The 19,100-nt window shown below is 55.3% G+C and overlaps 1 protein-coding gene across 1 annotated transcript in view; it reads right to left on the minus strand.

Annotated features, from left to right (window-relative positions):
* Positions 1–17,650, minus strand: part of LOC142481329 (beta-arrestin-2-like) — a gene marked incomplete at its 5' end in the record, with an annotated part of 23,919 nt that extends 6,269 nt beyond the window's left edge. Inside the window, 3 exons of the mRNA XM_075582795.1 lie at positions 5,699–5,782; positions 6,750–6,887; positions 17,560–17,650. Of these exons, the coding sequence (XP_075438910.1) occupies positions 5,699–5,782; positions 6,750–6,887; positions 17,560–17,650 (313 nt within the window). The remainder of the gene's footprint in view (positions 1–5,698; positions 5,783–6,749; positions 6,888–17,559) is intronic.
* Positions 17,651–19,100: the final 1,450 nt, after the last annotated feature.

The following is a 19,100-nucleotide window of genomic DNA, read 5'->3' on the forward strand; positions in this document are numbered from 1 at the left end:
GAGGAGAGAGAGAGGAGGAGGGAGAGGAGGAGGAGGGAGAGAGCGAAAAGGAGGAGAGAGAGGGGAGGAGTGAGAGAGGAGGAGAGAGAGAGCGAAAAGGAGGAGAGAGAGAGGAGGAGAGAGAGAGGAGGAGGGAGAGAGGAGGAGGGAGAAAGGAGGAGGGAGAGAGCGAAAGGAGGAGCGAGAGCGAAAAGGAGGAGAAAGGAGGAGTGAGAGAGGAGGAGGGAGAGAGCGAAAGGAGGAGTGAGAGAGGAGGAGTGAGAGAGGAGGAGGGAGAGAGCGAAAAGGAGGAGAGAGAGAGGAGGAAGAGAGCGAAAGGAGGAGCGAGAGAGCGAAAAGGAGGAGAGAGAGAGGAGGGAGAGAGGAGGAGCGAGAGAGCGAAAAGGAGGAGAGAGAGAGGAGGAGGGAGAGAGAGGGAGAGAGCGAAAAGGAGGAGGGAGAGAGCGAAAAGGAGGAGAGAGGAGGAGTGAGAGAGGAGGAGGGAGAGAGCGAAAAGGAGGAGAGAGAGGGGAGGAGTGAGAGAGGAGGAGGGAGAGAGCGAAAAGGAGGAGAGAGAGAGGAGGAGAGAAAGGAGGAGCGAGAGAGGAGGAGGGAGAGAGCGAAAAGGAGGAGAGAGAGAGGAGGAGGGAGAGGAGGAGGAGGGAGAGAGCGAAAAGGAGGAGAGAGAGGGGAGGAGTGAGAGAGGAGGAGAGAGAGAGCGAAAGGAGGAGAGAGAGAGGAGGAGAGAGAGAGGAGGAGGGAGAGAGGAGGAGGGAGAAAGGAGGAGGGAGAGAGCGAAAGGAGGAGCGAGAGCGAAAAGGAGGAGAAAGGAGGAGTGAGAGAGGAGGAGGGAGAGAGCGAAAGGAGGAGTGAGAGAGGAGGAGTGAGAGAGGAGGAGTGAGAGAGGAGGAGGGAGAGAGCGAAAAGGAGGAGAGAGAGAGGAGGAAGAGAGCGAAAGGAGGAGCGAGAGAGCGAAAAGGAGGAGAGAGAGGAGGAGCGAGAGAGCGAAAAGGAGAGAGAGAGGAGGGAGAGAGGAGGAGGGAGAGAGCGAAAAGGAGGAGAGAGAGAGGAGGAGAGAAAGGAGGAGCGAGAGAGGAGGAGGGAGAGAGCGAAAAGGAGGAGAGAGAGAGGAGGAGGGAGAGGAGGAGGAGGGAGAGAGCGAAAAGGAGGAGAGAGAGGGGAGGAGTGAGAGAGGAGGAGAGAGAGAGCGAAAAGGAGGAGAGAGAGAGGAGGAGAGAGAGAGGAGGAGGGAGAGAGGAGGAGGGAGAAAGGAGGAGGGAGAAAGGAGGAGGGAGAGAGCGAAAAGGAGGAGAAAGGAGGAGTGAGAGAGGAGGAGGGAGAGAGCGAAAGGAGGAGTGAGAGAGGAGGAGTGAGAGAGGAGGAGGGAGAGAGCGAAAAGGAGGAGAGAGAGAGGAGGAGAGTGAGAGGAGGAGGGAGAGAGGAGGAGGGAGAAAGGAGGAGGGAGAGAGCGAAAGGAGGAGCGAGAGCGAAAAGGAGGAGAAAGGAGGAGTGAGAGAGGAGGAGGGAGAGAGCGAAAGGAGGAGTGAGAGAGGAGGAGTGAGAGAGGAGGAGGGAGAGAGCGAAAAGGAGGAGAGAGAGAGGAGGAAGAGAGCGAAAGGAGGAGCGAGAGAGCGAAAAGGAGGAGAGAGAGAGGAGGGAGAGAGGAGGAGCGAGAGAGCGAAAAGGAGGAGAGAGAGAGGAGGAGGGAGAGAGAGGGAGAGAGCGAAAAGGAGGAGGGAGAGAGCGAAAAGGAGGAGAGAGGAGGAGTGAGAGAGGAGGAGGGAGAGAGCGAAAAGGAGGAGAGAGAGGGGAGGAGTGAGAGAGGAGGAGGGAGAGAGCGAAAAGGAGGAGAGAGAGAGGAGGAGAGAAAGGAGGAGCGAGAGAGGAGGAGGGAGAGAGCGAAAAGGAGGAGAGAGAGAGGAGGAGGGAGAGGAGGAGGAGGGAGAGAGCGAAAAGGAGGAGAGAGAGGGGAGGAGTGAGAGAGGAGGAGAGAGAGAGCGAAAAGGAGGAGAGAGAGAGGAGGAGAGAGAGAGGAGGAGGGAGAGAGGAGGAGGGAGAAAGGAGGAGGGAGAGAGCGAAAGGAGGAGCGAGAGCGAAAAGGAGGAGAAAGGAGGAGTGAGAGAGGAGGAGGGAGAGAGCGAAAGGAGGAGTGAGAGAGGAGGAGTGAGAGAGGAGGAGTGAGAGAGGAGGAGGGAGAGAGCGAAAAGGAGGAGAGAGAGAGGAGGAAGAGAGCGAAAGGAGGAGCGAGGAGAGCGAAAAGGAGGAGAGAGAGGAGGAGCGAGAGAGCGAAAAGGAGAGAGAGAGGAGGGAGAGAGGAGGAGGGAGAGAGCGAAAAGGAGGAGAGAGAGAGGAGGAGAGAAAGGAGGAGCGAGAGAGGAGGAGGGAGAGAGCGAAAAGGAGGAGAGAGAGAGGAGGAGGGAGAGGAGGAGGAGGGAGAGAGCGAAAAGGAGGAGAGAGAGGGGAGGAGTGAGAGAGGAGGAGAGAGAGAGCGAAAAGGAGGAGAGAGAGAGGAGGAGAGAGAGAGGAGGAGGGAGAGAGGAGGAGGGAGAAAGGAGGAGGGAGAAAGGAGGAGGGAGAGAGCGAAAAGGAGGAGAAAGGAGGAGTGAGAGAGGAGGAGGGAGAGAGCGAAAGGAGGAGTGAGAGAGGAGGAGTGAGAGAGGAGGAGGGAGAGAGCGAAAAGGAGGAGAGAGAGAGGAGGAAGAGAGCGAAAGGAGGAGCGAGAGAGCGAAAAGGAGGAGAGAGAGGAGGAGCGAGAGAGCGAAAAGGAGAGAGAGAGGAGGAGGGAGAGAGCGAAAAGGAGGAGAGAGAGAGGAGGAGAGAAAGAAGGAGCGAGAGAGGAGGAGGGAGAGAGCGAAAAGGAGGAGAGAGAGAGGAGGAGGGAGAGGAGGAGGAGGGAGAGAGCGAAAAGGAGGAGAGAGAGGGGAGGAGTGAGAGAGGAGGAGAGAGAGAGCGAAAAGGAGGAGAGAGAGAGGAGGAGAGAGAGAGGAGGAGGGAGAGAGGAGGAGGGAGAAAGGAGGAGGGAGAGAGCGAAAGGAGGAGCGAGAGCGAAAAGGAGGAGAAAGGAGGAGTGAGAGAGGAGGAGGGAGAGAGCGAAAGGAGGAGTGAGAGAGGAGGAGTGAGAGAGGAGGAGGGAGAGAGCGAAAAGGAGGAGAGAGGAGGAAGAGAGCGAAAGGAGGAGAGAGAGGAGGAGCGAGAGAGCGAAAAGGAGAGAGAGAGGAGGGAGAGAGGAGGAGGGAGAGAGCGAAAAGGAGGAGAGAGAGAGGAGGAGGGAGAGAGAGGGAGAGAGCAAAAAGGAGGAGGGAGAGCGCGAAAAGGAGGAGAGAGAGGAGGAGTGAGAGAGCGAAAAGGAGGAGAGAGAGGGGAGGAGTGAGAGAGGAGGAGGGAGAGAGCGAAAAGGAGGACAGAGAGAGGAGGAGAGAAAGGAGGAGGGACAGAGCGAAAAGGAGGAGAGAGATAGGAGGAGGGAGAGGAGGAGGAGGGAGAGAGCGAAAAGGAGGAGAGAGGAGGAGTGAGAGGAGGAGGGAAAGAGCGAAAAGGAGGAGAGGGGAGGAGGGAGAGAGGAGGAGGGAGAGAGCGAAAAGGAGGAGAGAGAGGAGGAGTGAGAGAGGAGGAGGGAGAGAGCGAAAAGGAGGAGAGAGAGAGGAGGAGAGAAAGGAGGAGGGAAAGAGCGAAAAGGAGGAGAGAGAGGGAAGGAGGGAGAGGAGGAGGGAGAGAGCGAAAAGGAGGAGAGAGAGAGGAGGAGAGAAAGGAGGAGGGAGAGAGCGAAAAGGAGGAGAGAGAGAGGAGGAGGGAGAGGAGGGAGAGAGCGAAAAGGAGGAGAGAGAGGGAAGGAGGGAGAGAGCGAAAAGGAGGAGAGAAAGGAGGAGGGAGAGAGAGGAGGGAGAGCGCGAAAAGGAGGAGAGAAAGAGGAGGAGGGAGAGAGCGAAAAGGAGGAGAGAAAGGAGGAGTGAGAGACCGAAAAGGAGGAGTGAGAGAGTGAAAAGGAGGAGAGAAAGAGGAGGAGGGAGAGAGGAGGAGGGAGAGAGCGAAAAGGAGGAGAGAAAGGAGGAGCGAGAGAGAGGAGATAGAAAAGGAGGAGAGAAAGAGGAGGAGGGGGAGAGCGAAAAGGAGGCGCGAGAGAGCGAAAAGGAGGAGAGAAAGGAGGAGCGAGAGCGCGAAAAGGAGGAGAGAGAGAGGAGGAGGGAGAGAGCGAAAAGGAGGAGAGGAGGAGGAGCGAGAGAGCGAAAAGGAGGAGAGAGAGAAAGGAGGAGGGAGAGAGCGAAAAGGAGGAGAGGAGGAGGGAGAGAGCGAAAAGGAGGAGAGAGGAGGACGGAGAGAGCGAAAAGGAGGAGAGAGAGAGGAGGAGGGAGAGAGCGAAAAGGAGGAGAGAAAGGAGGAGCGAGAGAGCGAAAAGGAGGAGCGAGAGAGGATCGAGAGAGCGAAAAGGAGGAGCGAGAGAGGAGGAGGGAGAGAGCGAAAAGGAGGAGAGAGAGGAGGAGGGAGAGAGCGAAAAGGAGGAGCGAGAGAGGAGGAGGGAGAGAGCGAAAAGGAGGAGAGAGAGAGGAGGAGGGAGAGAGCAAAAAGGAGGAGAGAAAGGAGGAGCGAGAGGAGGAGGGAGAGAGGAGGAGGGAGAGAGCGAAAAGGAGGAGAGAAAGGAGCAGCGAGAGAGCGAAAAGGAGGAGAGAAAGGAGGAGGGAGAGCGCGAAAAGGAGGAGAGAGAGGGGAGGAGTGAGAGCGCGAAAAGGAGGAGAGGGGAGGAGGGAGAGCGAGAGGAGAAAGGAGGGAGGGAGAAAGAGAGAAAGGAGAGAGAGGGAGAGAGGGAGAGAGGGGGGGGAGGAGAGGAGAGAAAGGGGGAGGAGAATGGAGAGTGAGAGAGTGAAGGGGAGAGAGGAGAGAGAGAGGGGGGGGGAGGAGTGAGAGAGGAGGAGGGAGAGCGCGAAAAGGAGGAGAGAGAGAGGAGGAGTGAGAGCGCGAAAAGGAGGAGAGAGAGTGGAGGAGGGAGAGCGAGAGGAGAAAGGAGGGAGGGAGAAAGGAGAGGGAGGGACAGAGGGGGGGGGGAGGAGAGAAGGGGAGGAGAAAGGAGAGTGAGGGGGAGAGAGGAGAGAGAGAGGGGTAGAGAGGAGAGAGAGAGAGAGAGTGGGGGAGAAACAGATAGAGAGGGGGGGAGAGAGAGGGGGGAGAGAGAAAGGAGAGGGATTGGGAGGAGGGAGAGAGGGGGAGACAGAAACAGATAGAGGAGGGGAAGAGAGAGAGAGGGGGGAGAGAGAAAGGAGAGGGATTGGGAGGAGGGAGAGAGAGGGGGGAGAGAGAGAAGGGGAGAAAGAGGGGGAGACAGAAACAGATAGAGGAGGGGAAGAGAGAGAGAGGGGGGAGAGAGAAAGGAGAGGGATTGGGAGGAGGGAGAGAGAAACAGATAGAGGAGGGGAAGAGGAGGGGGAGAAACAGATAGAGGGGAAGAGGAGGGGGAGAAACAGATAGAGGGGAAGAGGAGGGGGAGAAACAGATAGAGGGAAGAGGAGGGGGAGAAACAGATAAGAGGGGGGAGAGAGAAACAGATAGAGGAGGGGAAGAGGAGGGGGAGAAACAGATAAGAGAGGGTGAGAGAGAAATACAAGACACAGGACACGTTTCTGCCTTCCTCATGTCACACACGTGTCAGGCTGTCACTAGCGTGTTACAAGCCGCTGCTGTCACGTCACACGCGTGGGAGGCTGCAGCACGGACATATTGTGATACTCACCCCCCGCGGGACACAACCAGTTTGACCTTCACTCTGTACGACACCAGGATCCCCAGCACCTCCTTACTGGAGCCCTCCTTCACACTGCAACACAACCGCAACACAACGTGTGACGCGCGCTGCAACACAACAACACCACAATACGCAATGCCCAGCCAAATGTGCTGCACTCACATTGTCATGCACAGTGTCTCAAACACACATACTCACGTGTCACAAACACACAAAGTGCGTCCCATACACACACAGAATCACAAAAACAGCGCGTCACACACACACACACACACTGCGCGTCACAAACACACACTGCGCGTCACACACACACCGCGCGTCACACACACACACACCGCGCGTCACACACACACACCGCGCGTCACACACACACACACCGCGCGTCACACACACCGAGAGTCACACACACCGAGAGTCACACACACACCGCGCGTCACACACACACCGCGCGTCACACACACACACCGCGTCACACACACCGCGCGTCACACACACCGCGCGTCACACACACCGCGCGTCTCACACACACCGCGCGTCTCACACACACCGCGCGTCACACACACACCGCGCGTCACACACACACACCCCGCGCGTCACACACACACACCCCACGCGTCACACACACACACCCCGCGCCCCACACACACACCGCGCGTGACACACACACACACACCGCTCGTCACACACAGACACACCGCGTCACACACACACCGCGCGTCACACACACACACCACGCGTCACACACACACACACACCGCGTCACCCACACACACACACCGCGCGTCACACACACACACCTCGTCACACACACACACCCCGCGCGTCACACACACACACACCGCGCGTCACACACACACATCCCGCGTCACACACACACACACACCCCGCGTCACACACACACACACACCCCGCGTCACACACACACACACCCCGCGCGTCACACACACCGCGCGTCACACACAGACACACCGCGTCACACACACACCCCGTGCGTCACACACACACCCCGCGCGTCACACACACCCCGCGCGTCACACACATGGTACTTGATGCCAGGTTGGTGTCCTCGTGTTTGAGTTTTCCGTCTAGCGCCAGGCCGCGCTTCTCACGGTTACTGGACAGCAGCGGGGTCAGCGTGTAAACTTTACAGAAGGTGGAGCTGGGGGTCACCTGGTCACTGGGGGAGGAGAGAGAGAGGTTACAGGGGGGAGGGAGGGGTCACCTGGTCACTGGGGGAGGAGAGAGAGAGGTTACAGGGGGGAGGGGGGGTCACCTGGTCACTGGGGGAGGAGAGAGAGAGGTTACAGGGGGAAGGGGGGGTCACCTGGTCACTGGGGGAGGAGAGAGAGAGGTTACAGGGGGGAGGGGTCACCTGGTCACTGGGGGAGGAGAGAGAGAGGTTACAGGGGGGAGGGAGGGGTCACCTGGTCACTGGGGGAGGAGAGAGAGAGGTTACAGGGGGAGGGAGGGGTCACCTGGTCACTGGGGGAGGAGAGAGAGAGGTTACAGGGGGAAGGGGGGGTCACCTGGTCACTGGGGGAGAGAGAGGTTACAGGGGGAGGGAGGGGTCACCTGGTCACTGGGGGAGGAGAGAGAGAGGTTACAGGAGGGAGGGAGGGGTCACCTGGTCACTGGGGGAGGAGAGAGAGGTTACAGGGGGGAGGGGGAGTCACCTGGTCACTGGGGGAGAAGAGAGAGAGGTTACAGGAGGGAGGGAGGGGTCACCTGGTTACTGGGGGAGGAGAGAGAGAGGTTACAGGGGGGAGGGAGGGGTCACCTGGTCACTGGGGGAGGAGAGAGAGAGGTTACAGGAGGGAGGGAGGGGTCACCTGGTCACTGGGGGAGGAGAGAGAGGTTACAGGGGGGAGGGGGAGTCACCTGGTCACTGGGGGAGAAGAGAGAGAGGTTACAGGAGGGAGGGAGGGGTCACCTGGTCACTGGGGGAGGAGAGAGAGAGGTTACAGGGGGGGGGGGTCACCTGGTCACTGGGGGAGGAGAGAGGTTACAGGGGGGGATCACCTGGTCATTGGGGGAGGAGAGAGAGGTTACAGGGGGTTCACCTGGTCACTGGGGGCGGAGAGAGAGAGGTTACAGGGGGGGGGTCACCTGGTCACTGGGGGAGGAGATAGAGAGGTTACAGGGGGGAGGGAGGGGTCACCTAGTCACTGGGGGAGGAGAGAGAGAGGTTACAGGGGGGAGGGAGGGGTCACCTGGTCACTGGGGGAGGCGAGAGAGAGGTTACAGGGGGGAGGGGGGGTCACATGGTCACTGGGGGAGGAGAGAGAGAGGTTACAGGGGGGGGGGGGGAGGAGAGAGAGAGGTTACAGGGGGGAGGGAGGGGTCACCTGGTCACTGGGGGAGGAGAGAGAGGTTACAGGGGGAGGGAGGGGTCACCTGGTCACTGGGGGAGGAGAGAGAGAGGTTACAGGGGGGAGGGAGGGGTCACCTGGTCACTGGGGGAGAGAGGTTACAGGGGGGGTCACCTGGTCACTGGGGGAGGAGAGAGAGAGGTTATAGGGGGGAGGGGGGGTCACCTGGTCACTGGGGGAGGAGAGAGGTTACAGGGGGAGGGAGGGGTCACCTGGTCACTGGGGGAGGAGAGAGAGAGGTTACAGGGGGAAGGGGGAGTCACCTGGTCACTGGGGGAGAGAGAGGTTACAGGGGGAGGGAGGGGTCACCTGGTCACTGGGGGAGGAGAGAGAGAGGTTACAGGGGGGAGGGAGGGGTCACCTGGTCACTGGGGGAGGAGAGAGAGAGGTTACAGGGGGGAGGGAGGGGTCACCTGGTCACTGGGGGAGGAGAGAGGTTACAGGGGGGGTCACCTGGTCACTGGGGGAGGAGAGAGAGAGGTTACAGGGGGAGGGGGACACACCTGGTCACTGGGGGAGAGAGAGGTTACAGGGGGGGGGGTCACCTGGTCACTGGGGGTGGTGCGGTCACCTGGTCACTGGGGGTGGTGCGGTCACCTGGTCACTGGGGGTGGTGCGTATTGGTATTGTTAGGGAGGGGGGAGGTGGGTATTCTGATTATAGTACGGGGGGAGGGGGGCTTCTGATTATAGTACGGGGGAGGGGGCTTCTGATTATAGTACGGGGGAGGGGGCTTCTGATTATAGTATGGGGGAGGGGGGCTTCTGATTATAGTACGGGGAGGGGGGCTTCTGATTATAGTAAGGGGGAGGGGGGCTTCTGATTATAGTACGGGGGAGGGGGGCTTCTGATTATAGTATGGGGGAGGTGGGTATTCTGATTATAGTACGGGGGAGGGGGGCTTCTGATTATAGTACGGGGGAGGTGGGTATTCTGATTATAGTACGGGGGAGGGGGGCTTCTGATTATAGTACGGGGGAGGGGGGCTTCTGATTATAGTACGGGGGGAGGGGGGCTTCTGATTATAGTATGGGGGAGGGGGGCTTCTGATTATAGTACGGGGGAGGGGGGCTTCTGATTATAGTATGGGGGGAGGGGGGCTTCTGATTATAGTATGGGGGAGGGGGGCTTCTGATTATAGTACGGGGGAGGGGGCTTCTGATTATAGTACGGGGGGAGGGGGGCTTCTGATTATAGTACGGGGGGAGGGGGCTTCTGATTATAGTATGGGGGGAGGGGGGCTTCTGATTATAGTATGGGGGGAGGGGGGCTTCTGATTATAGTACGGGGGGAGGGGGGCTTCTGATTATAGTACGGGGGGAGGGGGGCTTCTGATTATAGTATGGGGGAGGGGGGCTTCTGATTATAGTATGGGGGGAGGTGGGTATTCTGATTATAGTACGGGGGAGGGGGGCTTCTGATTATAGTATGGGGGGAGGGGGGCTTCTGATTATAGTATGGGGGGAGGGGGCTTCTGATTATAGTACGGGGGAGGTGGGTATTCTGATTATAGTACGGGGGAGGGGGCTTCTGATTATAGTACGGGGGAGGGGGGCTTCTGATTATAGTATGGGGGAGGGGGGCTTCTGATTATAGTACGGGGGGAGGGGGGCTTCTGATTATAGTATGGGGGAGGGGGCTTCTGATTATAGTACGGGGGAGGGGGGCTTCTGATTATAGTACGGGGGAGGTGGTATTCTGATTATAGTACGGGGGGAGGGGGGCTTCTGATTATAGTATGGGGAGGGGGGCTTCTGATTATAGTACGGGGGAAGGGGGCTTCTGATTATAGTATGGGGGAGGGGGGCTTCTGATTATAGTACGGGGGAGGGGGGCTTCTGATTATAGTATGGGGGAGGGGGGCTTCTGATTATAGTACGGGGGAGGGGGGCTTCTGATTATAGTACGGGGGAGGGGGGCTTCTGATTATAGTATGGGGAGGGGGGCTTCTGATTATAGTACGGGGGAGGGGGGCTTCTGATTATAGTATGGGGGAGGGGGGCTTCTGATTATAGTACGGGGGAGGGGGGCTTCTGATTATAGTATGGGGGAGGGGGCTTCTGATTATAGTACGGGGGAGGGGGGCTTCTGATTATAGTACGGGGGAGGTGGGTATTCTGATTATAGTACGGGGGAGGGGGGCTTCTGATTATAGTATGGGGGAGGGGGGCTTCTGATTATAGTATGGGGAGGGGGGCTTCTGATTATAGTACGGGGGGAGGGGGGCTTCTGATTATAGTATGGGGGAGGGGGGCTTCTGATTATAGTATGGGGGAGGGGGGCTTCTGATTATAGTACGGGGGAGGGGGGCTTCTGATTATAGTATGGGGGAGGGGGGCTTCTGGGGAGGGGGCTTCTGATTATAGTACGGGGGAGGGGGGCTTCTGATTATAGTATGGGGGAGGGGGGGCTTCTGATTATAGTACGGGGGAGGGGGGCTTCTGATTATAGTATGGGGGAGGGGGGCTTCTGATTATAGTACGGGGAGGGGGGCTTCTGATTATAGTACGGGGGAGGGGGGCTTCTGATTATAGTACGGGGGGAGGGGGGCTTCTGATTATAGTATGGGGGAGGGGGGCTTCTGATTATAGTATGGGGGAGGGGGGCTTCTGATTATAGTATGGGGGAGGGGGGCTTCTGATTATAGTATGGGGGAGGGGGGCTTCTGATTATAGTATGGGGGAGGTGGGTATTCTGATTATAGTACGGGGGGAGGGGGGCTTCTGATTATAGTACGGGGGAGGGGGGCTTCTGATTATAGTACGGGGGGAGGGGGGCTTCTGATTATAGTACGGGGGGAGGGGGGCTTCTGATTATAGTATGGGGGAGGGGGGCTTCTGATTATAGTACGGGGGGAGTGGGGCTTCTGATTATAGTACGGGGGGAGGGGGGGTATTCTGATTATAGTACGGGGGGAGGGGGGCTTCTGATTATAGTACGGGGGAGGGGGCTTCTGATTATAGTATGGGGGAGGGGGGCTTCTGATTATAGTACGGGGGAGGGGGGGCTTCTGATTATAGTATGGGGGAGGGGGGCTTCTGATTATAGTATGGGGGAGGGGGGGCTTCTGATTATAGTATGGGGGAGGGGGGCTTCTGATTATAGTATGGGGGAGGGGGGGCTTCTGATTATAGTATGGGGAGGGGGGCTTCTGATTATAGTATGGGGGAGGGGGGCTTCTGATTATAGTACGGGGGGAGGTGGGTATTCTGATTATAGTATGGGGGAGGGGGGGCTTCTGATTATAGTACGGGGGGGAGGGGGGGTATTCTGATTATAGTACGGGGGAGGGGGGCTTCTGATTATAGTATGGGGGAGGGGGGCTTCTGATTATAGTACGGGGGGAGTGGGCTTCTGATTATAGTATGGGGGAGGGGGGCTTCTGATTATAGTATGGGGGAGGGGGGCTTCTGATTATAGTATGGGGGAGGGGGGCTTCTGATTATAGTATGGGGGAGGGGGGCTTCTGATTATAGTATGGGGGGGAGGGGGGCTTCTGATTATAGTACGGGGGAGGGGGGCTTCTGATTATAGTACGGGGGAGGTGGGTATTCTGATTATAGTATGGGGGGAGGGGGGCTTCTGATTATAGTACGGGGGAGGGGGGCTTCTGATTATAGTACGGGGAGGGGGGCTTCTGATTATAGTACGGGGGAGGGGGGCTTCTGATTATAGTATGGGGGAGGGGGGCTTCTGATTATAGTATGGGGGAGGGGGGCTTCTGATTATAGTATGGGGGAGGGGGGCTTCTGATTATAGTATGGGGGAGGGGGGCTTCTGATTATAGTATGGGGGAGGGGGGCTTCTGATTATAGTATGGGGGAGGGGGGCTTCTGATTACAGTATGGGGGGAGGGGGGCTTCTGATTATAGTATGGGGGGAGGGGGCTTCTGATTATAGTACGGGGGAGGGGGCTTCTGATTATAGTACGGGGGAGGGGGGCTTCTGATTATAGTATGGGGGAGGGGGGCTTCTGATTATAGTATGGGGGAGGGGGGGCTTCTGATTATAGTATGGGGGAGGGGGCTTCTGATTATAGTATGGGGGAGGGGGGCTTCTGATTATAGTATGGGGGAGGGGGGCTTCTGATTATAGTACGGGGGAGGGGGCTTCTGATTATAGTATGGGGGAGGGGGGCTTCTGATTATAGTACGGGGGAGGTGGGTATTCTGATTATAGTATGGGGGAGGGGGGCTTCTGATTATAGTATGGGGGGAGGGGGGCTTCTGATTATAGTATGGGGGAGGGGGGCTTCTGATTATAGTATGGGGGAGGGGGGCTTCTGATTATAGTATGGGGGAGGGGGGGCTTCTGATTATAGTATGGGGGAGGGGGGCTTCTGATTATAGTATGGGGGAGGGGGGCTTCTGATTATAGTACGGGGGAGGGGGCTTCTGATTATAGTACGGGGGGGAGGGGGCTTCTGATTATAGTATGGGGGAGGGGGGGCTTCTGATTATAGTATGGGGAGGGGGGCTTCTGATTATAGTATGGGGGAGGGGGGCTTCTGATTATAGTATGGGGGAGGGGGCTTCTGATTATAGTATGGGGGAGGGGGGCTTCTGATTATAGTATGGGGGAGGGGGCTTCTGATTATAGTATGGGGGAGGGGGGCTTCTGATTATAGTACGGGGGAGGGGGGCTTCTGATTATAGTATGGGGGAGGGGGGCTTCTGATTATAGTATGGGGGAGGGGGGCTTCTGATTATAGTATGGGGGCTTCTGATTATAGTATGGGGGAGGGGGGCTTCTGATTATAGTATGGGGGAGGGGGGCTTCTGATTATAGTATGGGGGAGGGGGGCTTCTGATTATAGTATGGGGAGGGGGGCTTCTGATTATAGTATGGGGGAGGGGGGCTTCTGATTATAGTATGGGGGAGGTGGGTATTCTGATTATAGTACGGGGGAGGGGGGCTTCTGATTATAGTATGGGGGAGGGGGGCTTCTGATTATAGTACGGGGGGAGGGGGGCTTCTGATTATAGTACGGGGGAGGGGGCTTCTGATTATAGTACGGGGGAGGGGGGCTTCTGATTATAGTACGGGGGGAGGGGGGCTTCTGATTATAGTATGGGGGCTTCTGATTATAGTATGGGGGAGGGGGGCTTCTGATTAGTATGGGGGGAGGGGGCTTCTGATTATAGTATGGGGGGAGGGGGCTTCTGATTATAGTATGGGGGAGGGGGGCTTCTGATTATAGTATGGGGGAGGGGGGCTTCTGATTATAGTATGGGGGAGGGGGGGCTTCTGATTATAGTACGGGGGAGGGGGGGCTTCTGATTATAGTACGGGGGAGGGGGGCTTCTGATTATAGTACGGGGGAGGGGGGCTTCTGATTATAGTACGGGGGAGGGGGCTTCTGATTATAGTACGGGGAGGGGGCTTCTGATTATAGTACGGGGGAGGGGGGCTTCTGATTATAGTACGGGGGGAGGTGGGTATTCTGATTATAGTATGGGGGAGGGGGGCTTCTGATTATAGTATGGGGGAGGGGGGCTTCTGATTATAGTACGGGGGGAGGGGGGCTTCTGATTATAGTACGGGGAGGTGGGTATTCTGATTATAGTACGGGGGGAGGGGGGCTTCTGATTATAGTACGGGGGAGGGGGGCTTCTGATTATAGTACGGGGGAGGGGGGCTTCTGATTATAGTACGGGGGAGGGGGCCTTCTGATTATAGTACGGGGAGGGGGGCTTCTGATTATAGTACGGGGGAGGGGGGCTTCTGATTATAGTACGGGGGAGGGGGGCTTCTGATTATAGTACGGGGGAGGGGGGCTTCTGATTATAGTACGGGGGAGGGGGGCTTCTGATTATAGTACGGGGGAGGTGGGTATTCTGATTATAGTACGGGGGAGGGGGGCTTCTGATTATAGTACGGGGGAGGGGGGCTTCTGATTATAGTATGGGGGAGGTGGGTATTCTGATTATAGTATGGGGGAGGGGGGCTTCTGATTATAGTATGGGGGAGGTGGGTATTCTGATTATAGTATGGGGGGAGGGGGGGCTTCTGATTATAGTATGGGGGAGGGGGGCTTCTGATTATAGTACGGGGGAGGGGGGCTTCTGATTATAGTACGGGGGGAGGGGGGCTTTCTGATTATAGTACGGGGGAGGTGGGTATTCTGATTATAGTACTGGGGGAGGGGGGCTTCTGATTATAGTATGGGGGAGGGGGGCTTCTGATTATAGTACGGGGAGGGGGGGCTTCTGATTATAGTACGGGGGAGGGGGGCTTCTGATTATAGTATGGGGGAGGGGGGCTTCTGATTATAGTATGGGGGAGGGGGCTTCTGATTATAGTACGGGGGAGGGGGCTTCTGATTATAGTACGGGGGGAGGGGGGCTTCTGATTATAGTACGGGGGAGGGGGGCTTCTGATTATAGTATGGGGGAGGGGGGCTTCTGATTATAGTACGGGGGAGGGGGCTTCTGATTATAGTACGGGGGAGGGGGCTTCTGATTATAGTACGGGGGGAGGGGGGCTTCTGATTATAGTACGGGGGAGGGGGGCTTCTGATTATAGTATGGGGAGGGGGCTTCTGATTATAGTATGGGGGAGGGGGGCTTCTGATTATAGTATGGGGGAGGGGGGCTTCTGATTATAGTACGGGGGAGGGGGCTTCTGATTATAGTATGGGGGGAGGGGGCTTCTGATTATAGTATGGGGGAGGGGGGCTTCTGATTATAGTACGGGGGAGGGGGCTTCTGATTATAGTATGGGGGAGGGGGGCTTCTGATTATAGTACGGGGAGGGGGGCTTCTGATTATAGTATGGGGGGAGGGGGGCTTCTGATTATAGTATGGGGGAGGTGGTATTCTGATTATAGTATGGGGGGAGGGGGGCTTCTGATTTTAGTATGGGGGAGGGGGGCTTCTGATTATAGTACGGGGGGAGGGGGGCTTCTGATTATAGTACGGGGGAGGGGCTTCTGATTATAGTATGGGGGAGGTGGGTATTCTGATTATAGTACGGGGGAGGGGGGCTTCTGATTATAGTACGGGGGAGGGGGCTTCTGATTATAGTACGGGGGGAGGGGGGCTTCTGATTATAGTATGGGGGAGGGGGGCTTCTGATTATAGTATGGGGAGGGTGGCTTCTGATTATAATATGGGGGAGGGGGGCTTCTGATTATAGTATGGGGGGGAGGGGGGCTTCTGATTATAGTACGGGGGAGGGGGGCTTCTGATTATAGTATGGGGGAGGGGGGCTTCTGATTATAGTACGGGGGAGGGGGGCTTCTGATTATAGTATGGGGGAGGGGGGCTTCTGATTATAGTACGGGGGAGGGGGGCTTCTGATTATAGTATGGGGGAGGGGGGCTTCTGATTATAGTACGGGGGAGGGGGGCTTCTGATTATAGTATGGGGGAGGGGGGCTTCTGATTATAGTATGGGGGAGGTGGGTATTCTGATTATAGTATGGGGGGAGGGGGGCTTCTGATTATAGTACGGGGGAGGGGGGCTTCTGATTATAGTACGGGGGAGGGGGGCTTCTGATTATAGTACGGGGAGGGGGCTTCTGATTATAGTATGGGGGAGGGGGGCTTCTGATTATAGTATGGGGAGGGGGGCTTCTGATTATAGTATGGGGGAGGGGGGCTTCTGATTACAGTATGGGGGGAGGGGGGCTTCTGATTATAGTATGGGGGGAGGGGGGGCTTCTGATTATAGTACGGGGGAGGGGGCTTCTGATTATAGTACGGGGGAGGGGGGCTTCTGATTATAGTATGGGGGAGGGGGGCTTCTGATTATAGTATGGGGGAGGGGGGCTTCTGATTATAGTATGGGGGAGGGGGGGCTTCTGATTATAGTACGGGGGAGGGGGGCTTCTGATTATAGTATGGGGGAGGGGGGCTTCTGATTATAGTACGGGGGAGGTGGGTATTCTGATTATAGTATGGGGGAGGGGGGCTTCTGATTATAGTATGGGGGGAGGGGGGCTTCTGATTATAGTATGGGGAGGGGGCTTCTGATTATAGTATGGGGGAGGGGGGCTTCTGATTATAGTACGGGGGGAGGGGGCTTCTGATTATAGTATGGGGGAGGGGGGGCTTCTGATTATAGTATGGGGGAGGGGGGCTTCTGATTATAGTATGGGGGAGGGGGGCTTCTGATTATAGTATGGGGCTTCTGATTATAGTATGGGGGAGGGGGGCTTCTGATTATAGTATGGGGGGAGGGGGCTTCTGATTATAGTATGGGGGAGGGGGGCTTCTGATTATAGTATGGGGAGGGGGGCTTCTGATTATAGTATGGGGGAGGGGGGCTTCTGATTATAGTATGGGGGAGGTGGGTATTCTGATTATAGTACGGGGGAGGGGGGGCTTCTGATTATAGTATGGGGGAGGGGGGCTTCTGATTATAGTACGGGGGGAGGGGGGGCTTCTGATTATAGTACGGGGGAGGGGGGCTTCTGATTATAGTACGGGGGAGGGGGCTTTCTGATTATAGTACGGGGGAGGGGGGCTTCTGATTATAGTATGGGGGCTTCTGATTATAGTATGGGGGGAGGGGGGCTTCTGATTATAGTATGGGGGGAGGGGGGCTTCTGATTATAGTATGGGGAGGGAGGGCTTCTGATTATAGTATGGGGGAGGGGGGCTTCTGATTATAGTATGGGGGAGGGGGGCTTCTGATTATAGTACGGGGGAGGGGGGCTTCTGATTATAGTACGGGGGAGGGGGGCTTCTGATTATAGTACGGGGGAGGGGGGCTTCTGATTATAGTACGGGGGAGGGGGGCTCTGATTATAGTACGGGGGAGGGGGGCTTCTGATTATAGTACGGGGGAGGGGGGCTTCTGATTATAGTACGGGGGAGGGGGGCTTCTGATTATAGTACGGGGGAGGGGGGCTTCTGATTATAGTACGGGGGAGGGGGGCTTCTGATTATAGTACGGGGGAGGGGGCTTCTGATTATAGTACGGGGGAGGGGGGGCTTCTGATTATAGTACGGGGGAGGGGGGCTGCTGATTATAGTATGGGGGAGGGGGGCTTCTGATTATAGTACGGGGGAGGGGGCTACAGATTATAGTACGGGGGAGGGGGGCTTCTGATTATAGTACGGGGGAGGGGGGCTTCTGATTATAGTATGGGGGAGGGGGGCTTCTGATTATAGTATGGGGGAGGGGGGCTTCTGATTATAGTATGGGGGAGGGGGGCTTCTGATTATAGTATGGGGGGAGGGGGGCTTCTGATTATAGTATGGGGGAGGGGGGGCTTCTGATTATAGTATGGGGGGAGGGGGGCTTCTGATTATAGTATGGGGCGGAGGGGGCTTCTGATTATAGTATGGGGGAGGGGGGCTTCTGATTATAGTACGGGGAGGGGGGGCTTCTGATTATAGTACGGGGGAGGGGGGCTTCTGATTATAGTACGGGGGAGGGGGGCTTCTGATTATAGTATGGGGGAGGGGGGCTTCTGATTATAGTATGGGGGAGGGGGGCTTCTGATTATAGTACGGGGGAGGGGGTTACTTACTCTAGCTCCGCCTGTGACACCGGACACTTATACTGCGCTGTGCTGAACAGACAGATGTCTGCGTACTGTCTGACTGTGGGAGACAGAGACGCTTATTTACATATATCTGTGTATTGTATGAATATGTCTGTGTATTGTATGAATATGTCTGTGTATTGTATGAATATGTCTGTGTATTGTATGAATATGTCTGTGTATTGTATGAATATGTCTGTGTATTGTATGAATATATCTGTGTATTGTATGAATATGTCTGTGTATTGTATGAATATGTCTGTGTATTGTATGAATATGTCTGTGTATTGTATGAATATGTCTGTGTATTGTATGAATATGTCTGTGTATTGTATGAATATGTCTGTGTATTGTATGAATATATCTGTGTATTGTATGAATATATCTGTGTATTGTATGAATATGTCTGTGTATTGTATGTAATATGTCTGTGTATTGTATGAATATGTCTGTATGTACACACAGCAGGCTGTACTGTATTGCCTGTATATAGCTGTATCTGTGTATATACTCCATACATATATAAGTTTACACAGTGTTGTGTGTATATATCTGTGTATATACAACTTACGTATAAAGGTGTACACAGTATTGTGTGTGTGTATATGCAGCCATACGTATACAGGTGTACACAGTATTGTGTGTGTGTCTGTGTGTGTGTGTATATGCAGCATACGTACACAGGTGTTCACAGTATTGTGTGTGTATATCTGTGTATATACAGTATACTTATACACAGTGTTCGACAAACCTATACATTTGGCTCGCCCCGGGCGAGTGGATTTAACCCCCGGGCGAGTAAATATTGGCCAAGTAGCACACGTTTGGTACTAGGTGGCGAGTAGATTTTTTTGTGTGGCGAGTAGATTTTTTGGTGATTTGTCAACCACTGCTTATACAGATGTACACAGTGTTGTGTGTATATATCTGTGTATATACACTATACATATAAGGTGTGCATAGTGTTGTGTGTATATATCTGTGTATATACAGCATACGTATACAGGTGTGCACAGTGTTGTGTGTATATATCTGTGTATATACAGTACTATAGGGCACAGTGTTGTTGTGTATATATCTGTGTATATACAGTATACGTATAAAGGTGTGCACAGTGTTGTGTGTATATATCTGTGTATATACAGTATACGTATACAGGTGTGCACAGTGTTGTGTGTATATATCTGTGTATATACAGTATAAGTATACAGGTGTGCACAGTGTTGTGTGTATATATCTGTGTATATACAGTATACATATAAAGGTGTGCACAGTGTTGTTGTGTATATATCAGTCATATTTTACTGTTATACATACTATACAGGTGTGCACAGTGTTGTGTGTATATATCTGTGTATATACAGTATACGTATACAGGGTTGTGCACAGTGTTGTGTGTGTATATACAGTATACGTATACAGGTGTGCACAGTGTGGTGTGTGTGGTGTATATATATCAGCATACGTATACAGTGTGTACACAGTATTGTCGGTGTATATCTGTGTATATACAGCATACGTATACA

The sequence above is a fragment of the Ascaphus truei genome, unplaced genomic scaffold (genome assembly GCF_040206685.1).
Source record: "Ascaphus truei isolate aAscTru1 unplaced genomic scaffold, aAscTru1.hap1 HAP1_SCAFFOLD_2531, whole genome shotgun sequence".
Taxonomy (NCBI): Eukaryota; Metazoa; Chordata; class Amphibia; order Anura; family Ascaphidae; genus Ascaphus; species Ascaphus truei.